This window comes from Cucumis sativus, chromosome 4 (assembly GCF_000004075.3).
Source record: "Cucumis sativus cultivar 9930 chromosome 4, Cucumber_9930_V3, whole genome shotgun sequence".
In the NCBI taxonomy this organism is placed as follows: Eukaryota; Viridiplantae; Streptophyta; class Magnoliopsida; order Cucurbitales; family Cucurbitaceae; genus Cucumis; species Cucumis sativus.
The window spans coordinates 1,778,050-1,787,385 of NC_026658.2; the positions used below are offsets into that span (position 1 = coordinate 1,778,050).

The window sequence follows — 9,336 nt, forward strand, 5'->3', positions numbered from 1 at the left end:
ATTTCAATATCATGAATGTTATAACTAATATATAAATAACAAAGAAAGGACAAAAAAGTGTCATAGAGGAGATTGAATGGATAGGACAAGTTGCCATTTTGGATAAGAATCAATATCACTTTTCCTCCAATCTTCCTCTCAATGACAGATCTTGGAGTTGGAACTTTTTAAACCAATAATGATTGATGAAAAGAATATAAATGAGAGAAAAATGAGGATAAAAGTAAGATAAGATACATACAATTCAATGAAAATGTGTAATAATCCATGCAGTTTACCCTAAACTGTGTATTTGATCCACAATATAACTTCACATACTGCATGGTTAGATACTATTGATAGGTTTCACGATAACAATTGAATACTCGACAAGAGACTCATGTAACGTTTTCTACTATAGTTATAACTGCCAACTATTTATTATCTTGTACATTTATCGTTATTGGTGATGGTCTATCTAAAGTTATAATCATGGAGTGGTTCCTACCTTGCATGACTATATAGAAAATTACGTTAAGCTAGTCATGCAACAATTTTAACTTGAAAATAACATGCCCATTGATATTACTGAATGTATGGACTTATAATTGAATTTATACTATAACACCAAAAGTTGAGTTTAAGATTATAATTATATGAATGTGTAGATGAAGCAGGATCTTAGTTGCATCTAAACATTGAATTTGTTAATATTTAAGACGACATTTGATTCACAATATAAAGTCTCCTCTTATATGATTTAATATCATAATGTGACATCACTCATATCGATATCTATAATGCATTATTGAATATGACAAAAGACTTGTTTAAGGTTCTGTCATTATTAGTTTTAAATAGCAACTACATCGCTTTGAACTGTAATTAGGAAAAGTTTTCAAACATATATAATCGGATTGATCGCTCTCACTTTCACAGTTGAATTATGTGCATGAACAACAACCATTTTGGTTATAAGACTCACAATGCATTAAAGTTACATAATACTATAAACAATAATAAATATAATCAAATCAGTCTTACTTTTTAGATTATTATCAATCAATTGCATTTACTAAAAAACATACGTAGGTTGTATACTAATACTATAAACCAGATGTTAGAGATCATTTGATTCATCCACCCACCTATTGTAAAAAAACAGATCATTGAAAAAGTGATTTTACTTAAATCATTTTTAGTTATTTAAGTTGATATGTCCATAAAATTTGATGATGATATTCATTTAGTTTATTTTAATTAAAGTTAAAATATTTAAGATAAAATAAATAGAAAATTTTTAACTTCATTAAACATTTTAAAATTTAAGGCTAAAGTATAACTTCACCATTAATAATAATTTATTATTACTATTAATAATATATAAAAAAAATTCAAATACATCATAATAAATTACCAAACCGTTTATAAAATAGAGCAAATTTTAATATTTCACTTCATTAACTCACCTAATTTTAAATTTTCAATTTCGAACTCAATTTTAAAAAAATATATATTATCCAAATTTCTTAAAATAACAATAAAATTATATCAAGATGAGGTGGCAGATGGAAATAATTGCAATAATTAAATTTTTGAGTGATTTGAAAGAAGAGTATGTCTGTATATGATTTGATATATTTTTGAGTCATTGATCGAAATTTGAAGAAGAAGAAAAGTATATGGTTGATGATAAATCTGGTAACAACATGGTTGAAAGAAAACAAATCTCATAATTTCATTCAAAATTTAAAACAAAAACGAGAGTTTAATTATATTCCAATAAACAATTCATGTAAAGTTAAAAGGTCTATATCAAAATTTTCCTTTTAATTAATTTAGTTAAGCTCATAAATTATTTATAAGTAATTATATATAATGATGTTCAACTAACATTGAATAGTGAATAATAATTAATCAAGTAGAAAATAAGTTAAAAGTACCATTTTACTCCCTATTTTATTTTACTCACTAATTCTAATTGTCTAACAGTACTTTTAATAAATCTCAAATTTGGTGTCTTAAAATTTATTATACCAAAATTGATTAAATAATACTAATAAAATTAATTTGGTTGAGGTGTGAATAAGCTTCTTAAATTGATGGTAAAAATGCTAATAAATAAAATAGAGTTAGGAACTAAATTTGTGATTGAACAAACATGATAGTATGTAACAAAAATAATATTTTAACGTAGAAAAATTAGTCCATTGTCACATGAAAAAGTGTCATAGGAATGTGATGGCAATGATGACTATAAGATCAAACCATTTGAAGCTTATTATTTAAAATGTAAATGGACATGTATACTTGCAATTTTTATAAAAAATGTTACCATAAAGTTAATTATTAAATTTAAAAGTGTTCTTCATTACAGTTAGGTTACATTAAATAACATTGTGTTATATCTGTCCTAAAGTATTTGCAGTGGAAAAATGTTAAGACTTCCAATAAAAGGTTTTAAATCTGAAGATGAAGATGGATTGCATACAAGTATGAGAAAATGAATTTCCAAGCAATAAATTTATATTATGCGCATTTATCCCTCTTTCTTTCTTTCTTTCTTTCTTTTCATTTTCCCTCTCCCTCTCTCTCTGTCTCTGTCTCTCTCTTTCTCCTCCCCCTCTCTCTTTTTAAAATGGAGTGAATGAACAGGAATTGATACAATAAAAAACTTCAATCGAAAAACAGACTATAAAAATCGAGGAAAAAATGAAGGGTAACACACATTGATCAATCCATTGCTTTCCATCCTGTTGCAGTCATAATTCCGAGTTGAACCCAGAAGCTATCTAGTTTTGCACAGCCACTGATTTGTCTTTGAACAATTTGAGGCTAAGTGCATGAAGCATTGCCCTTGAATACTGCCGAGACGACATCTTCCAATCCATCCCTGTTGTTAACATTGCCTTGAACTCGTTGTAACTGATTCGCCCGTCCTGTCCAATTACAAAATCAAACAAATTAAAACATGTATCCAGTAAGCTTGAGATTACTTTCAAAAATAGTACTTGTAGACAACATACGTAACTAAAACCTTATGAGAACTAGGAGGTCGTTACGCCACCATTTTCTTAAGTTTATGCAAACAGCACAATTTCATTAGTATTCTATTTGCTACTAAAATTTGTACAGTTATCGAGTAACTCCTATCTCCTTCTTAGTTTACTTTTTACAGTTATCGAGAAACTCCACCGTATTAACTCGATGCTTTATTAACTTGGTGGGTTAAATGCCAAAGCTTTTGCAGCCCCTTTAAGCTCTCCCAAAATAAACACACCCTATTATACTACTCATTAGGAAAAGAAGAAGTGAAGAATGGGCATTCTAGAGATAGATACCTTATCTGAGTCAACATCAGAAATGATATCTTGGATCACCTTCTCATTGTCATCCATTAAGGCTTCTCTCAGTTCATCATATTCAATGTAACCATTTTGGTCCTTGTCAAAGAAACTGAAAGCTTGAGTGAGAAGCTCATCGGTGCTCATCTTTCTGAGATGAATGGACATTGTAGCAAACTCCTCGCAGCTTAGTGTTCCATTTCCATCCAAGTCCGCCTTATTCATGGAGAAATAGAGCGTCATGAGAACGGTTGAATGATAATTTTGATCTCAGCTATTGCTTATATAATGCATATTTTAATGCAGTTCTTCTTTATCAATTATGAAAAAGAGTCGGCATATATGGTTCAATCTTCTTATTTGAATTTGTAGAACCAGGAGATCCATAAATGAGGATCCAAAGCAAGTGGAAGCATTGATATCTAATCTATCACGAATCAAATGAATATTTATACAGAAAGTAGAAACCATAGGGCATGATAATGACTTGTTCAAAGGGAATAAGAGCAAATATCTCAAATTACTAAAAAATATCCTATAGTTGAATAATGTTTTTTGGACGTTTGAGGGACTCAAGAATTTTTTAGATTTCGTTAGACTCGATAAAAATATCTAAGATACTTGGACCAAAAAAAGTCCAGAATTTTTTTCTTTCAAGAATCCAACAACCTTTCTTTATAAATAAAAAGCTTGTCCTCGCATTATTTAATGCTAGCAAGCAAAGTGAAGGGTAAGGTATATAGAGTGCCCTTCTCAAAGTACCCATCAAATAAAATTATGGGAGAGAATTGTTTAGATTGGGAAGAAACTTACAGCATCCATCAACATCCGCACATCAGGATCGGGAAGAGAATGTCCAATCATATGCAAACCATTCTTCAATTCTTCAAAAGTCAAATCTCCATTTTTGTCAGTGTCCATCATGTGGAACATTCGTCTGATCCCTTCCATTTGCTCATCTGACAAGTGGTCAGCCACAACCTGGACCCAGACAAAGATATTCACCATCAATTGACAAGTTGTTTAATAGGGAATTTAACTAAATGATGTAAGTTCAAGAAAATGGGTATGTTAACAAACTTACTCTAAGTACTTTCTTCTTGAACTTATTCATCAAAGTGAATTGCTTAATCCTTATGCCGACATTTTCTCCCAGGGATACATTACGAGCCTGGTTTTTGTTTTGTATCCAAGGATGACCTTCATGTAATAAAACAAAACGATCAGATAATAAAATTTATGATTAATGGTTTAATTTCATCTCTCTCTCTCTCTCTCTCTCTCTCTCTAAAGTGTTGCAATAGCTCTGAGCTTACCGAAAGAAACAGATACGCATGGTGAAAATGTTCAGCAAAAATTAAACAAGCAGTAAATTTTGCTTCATCTCCACCTTTTGCGAACAATCTATCTCAGTAGGAACAGACCAACTTCTTTAATTGTCACCAACTTAAAAAGATATAGATGCTACTAAATTTTGTATAATAATACAGAAAAAAACCATTTCCATCGCCATACTTGCAAGCCGGTTCCAATCTTAACCACAAAATTAAGTAATAAACAAGCACCCAAATCCAACATAAAATTGTTCAGACCTGGTGAGAGAACATCTTACACAGATGGAAGAACCAATTTCCACAAAAGATAGTTTCATCCAACCACAAAAATGCTACAACTAACTTCGGATAAGACTTTATTTTGGGTGGGGCATTTACGTGGACTAAAATATCTATTTGAAAATTTATTTTATTTCAAGTACTTTTCCCGTTATAAGGAGGCTATATAATCAAATAACCAATTAAATGTTTCTTTATCATTTTTTGATCGATTGATTTTATAATCAACTAAAAGTTAGATTACCTAGAAAATTAATTGAATTGAGTTTGAAGATAATCTTCAAATTGTTCCGGTACATTCTTGGAAATCAATGTCAACGGTGACCAACGTGGTGTAACTGCATTCTTTCTGAAAGAGTTGTGCTAATTTTGTTCTTAATTTGAAATTAAGCTAGCAATTCTTATCTGTCAACTTTTTTGCGAGGAAAGCCCAACCTAGTTGATGAAATCTATGAAAACCAATTAAGTTTCCAGCTAAGATTTTAAAGACTTGTATTATCAGGAGCTAAAACAAAATTCACTGTTTTTAGCCCTATAAACAAAACATAAGGGTATTTCGCCTCTTTACCGGATTCGAGCTTAATAAGCGAAGAGGAGCTTCACTCGTTTGTTAGATATATTGAAATTATCCTGAGAGGTATATTTTTGTGAGAACAGACTGAACAGTTGTAATTCTATAGTACTTTAGTCTCATTTCATTCGAAGAAAAGAGATTCCAAAGTTGGGATCCATCAGAGAAAGAGAGTTATTGGAGTGTTTAAATACAAGGAGCGCTTATGTGAAGGTCCACTCACTAAAAAGAGAGACAGTAGAAAATTACGATATTCAAAGAAGGAGTCGGTTTGTCATTTTTGCGCCAGTCAATACTTATTATATGGATAATGGATGTTGGTTTTGTGGAAACTGAACTACACTAAAATCAACTATATGTATGTCACTCTCACGGACAAAGTAAACAGGATTCAGGAATGCTGGCACTGGCGGAGTGTTTTTCCTATCCTTCAGAAGAAGACTAAAGTTCAGCCTTGCTCATTATTTTGTTTTCAAGTTACTTTTCTATTTCCTTTCTAAATTCCTATATATTGTTTTCAAAATCTGCCCACCCTTCAACGGTTCATGGCCTGCATTTCTGTTCCTTTATTGGAATTTATTTATAACCTACGGATGGAATACTCTGCTCAGGATTTGGAGAAAAAAAAATGCGAAGCAAAATCTAATTAAAAGGGACTGGGAATAAGAGTCCATACCAAGTACTTCTTCGACAGTCATCCGATTATAAGGATTTGGATCAAGCATTCCCACCACAAGTTCTTTTGCTTCCTTAGAAACCTTTGGCCAAGGGTCCCTCTCAAAATCTATATTCCCCCGAACAATAGCATGCGCAATGCCTTCCTCAGATTCTGCACTAGTTATAAACCCAAATGCAACATTAACATGCCTGAAAAAATTGCTCGGCCACTTGATTTTCTTATATGTTTCAAATCAAATTTCAAACGTTTGTTTTGAAATGCATTTTTATGTTATTGTTAAATAATTCATAAAAAGTTGCCTTTCAAAAAAAAAAAATTCATAAGAAGTTTAGAGACTCGAAATATTTTTCTTTCTTGTAAAGCTTTGGGACTTGAGAGTTAAAGGTGTGCAAATAGAGGATTTGAAAATTTAGGAGCCAAAATGGACGAGTAGACAATCTCTTTAGACAACAAACAACCTACAAGATGGCACTCACAGAGAGACTCACCTGCCCAGAATGGAGGAACTCCGCAAAGTAAAATGTATAGAATAACCCCAGCACTCCAAACATCAATTTCAGGTCCATAGCTGCGTCTTAAGACCTCCGGTGCCATGTAGTATGGACTTCCAACAATTTCACCGAATCTCTGATCTACATAAAGAGATCGGGGAAGTTGAGGCGAGAGGAGAAATTTGGTTTATGCAGTCAGAATTATTATGGCTAAGTACTAAAGAAAACTGTAAGTAATAGTATACCAGGTTCAAAAAATATGGAAAGACCAAAATCAATTGCCTTCAGTTGAGAGTTTTCACTTTCATCTGCGAACAAGAAGTTCTCAGGTTTCAGATCCCTGTGGATTACTCCATTTTCATGGCATAACTGAGACAGAACAAGAACACACTTAAAGTTATAACACCATGAATCATTCGATTCGATTCCTGGACGTTGAAGTTCTCTTTTATCTCCTAGGCTACATAACAAATTAAAGGAACCTTAATCTTCAGTTAAAACGCACAAGGGGTAGAATTTATCTACAAAATTGATCTATGTTAAGCATGAACCAACGGAATTTCGAATGAGATTAATTCCCAATTAGGCCAATGGATAGCTCTTCTACAAATTTCAAATGCTACAGTGACCACATTAAACACATATAACACAGAAATAGCTTCAAACAAATGCAAAAACAACGTATTAACATAACCATTTGGAAGAGATCAACATATACAAATTAAAATCATATACCTTACAAATCTCAATGATGGTTTTGGTAACATTAGCAGCGGCACGTTCAGTATAATGGCCTTTGGAGACAATCCTATCAAAGAGTTCACCGCCCTCACAAAGCTCCATAACAAAATAAACGGCTTCATTATCCTCAAAAGCCTCCTTAAAGGTAACAATATTAGGATGCTTAGGCAAACTTCTCATAATAGCAACCTCTCTACGAACATCCTCAACATTAATCTCAGATCTCAACTTGCTCTTGGAAATAGTCTTACAGGCAAAGGTATCACCAGTTTCAATGTCAAAACATTGATGGGTGATCCCAAATTCCCCACGACCAAGCTCCTTCCCAAAACGATATTTCTCGAAAATGTTGTCGCCGGTAGAGTCGTGTGAGAGAATGGAAGCGGCGTGACGAACAGAGGACTTGCGAACAGATTCGATAAAGGCATGATCGGGGAGGGTGTTGATGTCTTTGGTTCTCTTGGAGAAGGATCCGGGTCTGGCTTGGATGGAAACGCAGCTTCCCATGGGAGGTGAAGGGGATGAAAAGGGCGGTGGGATAGGTCACGGAAGTCGTCCCATGGGAGGAGAGGGGGTATTGTTGGAAGAGGAAATTGCAGGGAGAGAGATAGAGAGAGAGAGAAGGAGGAGGAAGGGAAGGAGAAGGTAAGGAGAAAACAGTTGGAGAAGAATCCGTTAATGGCGAATTGTTGAAGAGGTCCCGCCATTTTCTTAGGAGTTGTTCAAAATAAACCGTTATTGGACAGACTCTTCTCTTCACTCTCTCTCGATTCTAACTTTCACCCTAACCATACATATATATATATATATATGCACACCGTCTTTTATATCTACCTCGCACAATAACAAATGGATACTAATTTTATCGTAAGAGGTTCAATTCTTCCACTCCACATAATGTAGATAGAAGCACGGTAATTATATATAAAAAACAAAAACAAATTTTCTATATATTGTAAGTATTGCTATTGCATCCCTAGTAATATATTTGACACGTTTCTACTTTTTCATTAGTTTGAAAAACTATAAAGCATACAAAACAACCAACAAAATGTCTCTAGTGTGAATTTAATTAATTTTCTTAAAAAGCATACAACATTAATTCATTAATTCATTAATTAATTTTAAACAAATATCAATTATCATTAACATTTTTGTATAACTAAGATCTTACCATTTACATTGACATCGGCATTTTAAAGATACGGGAGGTAGGAGTTGTCTAAAAGTTGATATATATGAAACTTAGATCATTTTCTAAGTTTTGTATCCCTTTAGTTTGGGCTCTTTTGTCGATGCTATTAAGTTTTATATTGTTTTGTTTCTTGAGAATATGTCCAAGATGTTTTAGGACAGAGTAGAATGGATATCTTATTCTAGGACTTTATCTTCAAAGTTGAAAAGGCGTTATGCAAGCACTAAAAATGCTTGTTCGCGTCCAAGACCTATAAGAGTTCGAAAAAGTAGGTTCCCCTATGGTTGATTGCAGGAAGCTTAACGTTGATATCTCTTGCAATGAGTTGAATGATAGAGAGTGGATTGGCTTATCATTCAAATGTTTGGAGAGAGAGAGTGTATTGGCTTGTGGCAAACTTCCAAAGTTGAGTGCAGAAAATGACCGATCGAAGCTCTTAAAGGCTTGGCTCTTCTCGAACACATAAGATACATCAAGGTTAAATAATTAAATCAATACTTATATAAGAGCCATTTGGTAACAAAAAATAACTCATAACGTAAATATTATAGCAAATAACTTTAGTTAAAACTTATACGAAGTACAACCGTAAATAGTAAATATTATATCAATAAATGACAACTACTAAATCTGTTGTGATTACAACAAAAATAAAAATATAAGAATGATTTCGAGAATAGAATTTCAACTACGATAAAATAAAAAAAAAATTGAAATAATTAT

At 32.5% G+C, this 9,336-nt stretch overlaps 1 protein-coding gene across 1 annotated transcript; it reads right to left on the minus strand.

The window, feature by feature from the left end:
- Positions 1–2,417: 2,417 nt before the first annotated feature.
- LOC101220633 (calcium-dependent protein kinase 24) lies at positions 2,418–8,188 on the minus strand. Its single transcript, XM_004152257.3, has 8 exons — positions 7,413–8,188; positions 6,923–7,046; positions 6,675–6,818; positions 6,184–6,336; positions 4,408–4,523; positions 4,137–4,304; positions 3,321–3,539; positions 2,418–2,918 (listed from the first exon to the last, which is right to left on the minus strand). The coding sequence occupies exons 1-8, from the start codon at positions 7,923–7,925 to the stop codon at positions 2,772–2,774; spliced, it is 1,584 nt and encodes a 527-aa protein (XP_004152305.1). The 5' UTR covers positions 7,926–8,188; the 3' UTR covers positions 2,418–2,771.
- Between the last annotated feature and the right edge of the window lie 1,148 nt (positions 8,189–9,336).

Coding starts and splice junctions, on each gene's coding strand:
- LOC101220633 (XM_004152257.3), bottom strand. CDS start 7,925: ATGGGAAGCTGCGTTTCCATCCAAGCCAGACCCGGATCCTTCTCCAAG. Junction 6,819..6,922: donor TTCCATATTTTTTGAACCTG/GTATACTATTAC, acceptor CTCTTTATGTAG/ATCAGAGATTCGGTGAAATT. Junction 3,540..4,136: donor TGCGGATGTTGATGGATGCT/GTAAGTTTCTTC, acceptor TCCATGAATAAG/GCGGACTTGGATGGAAATGG.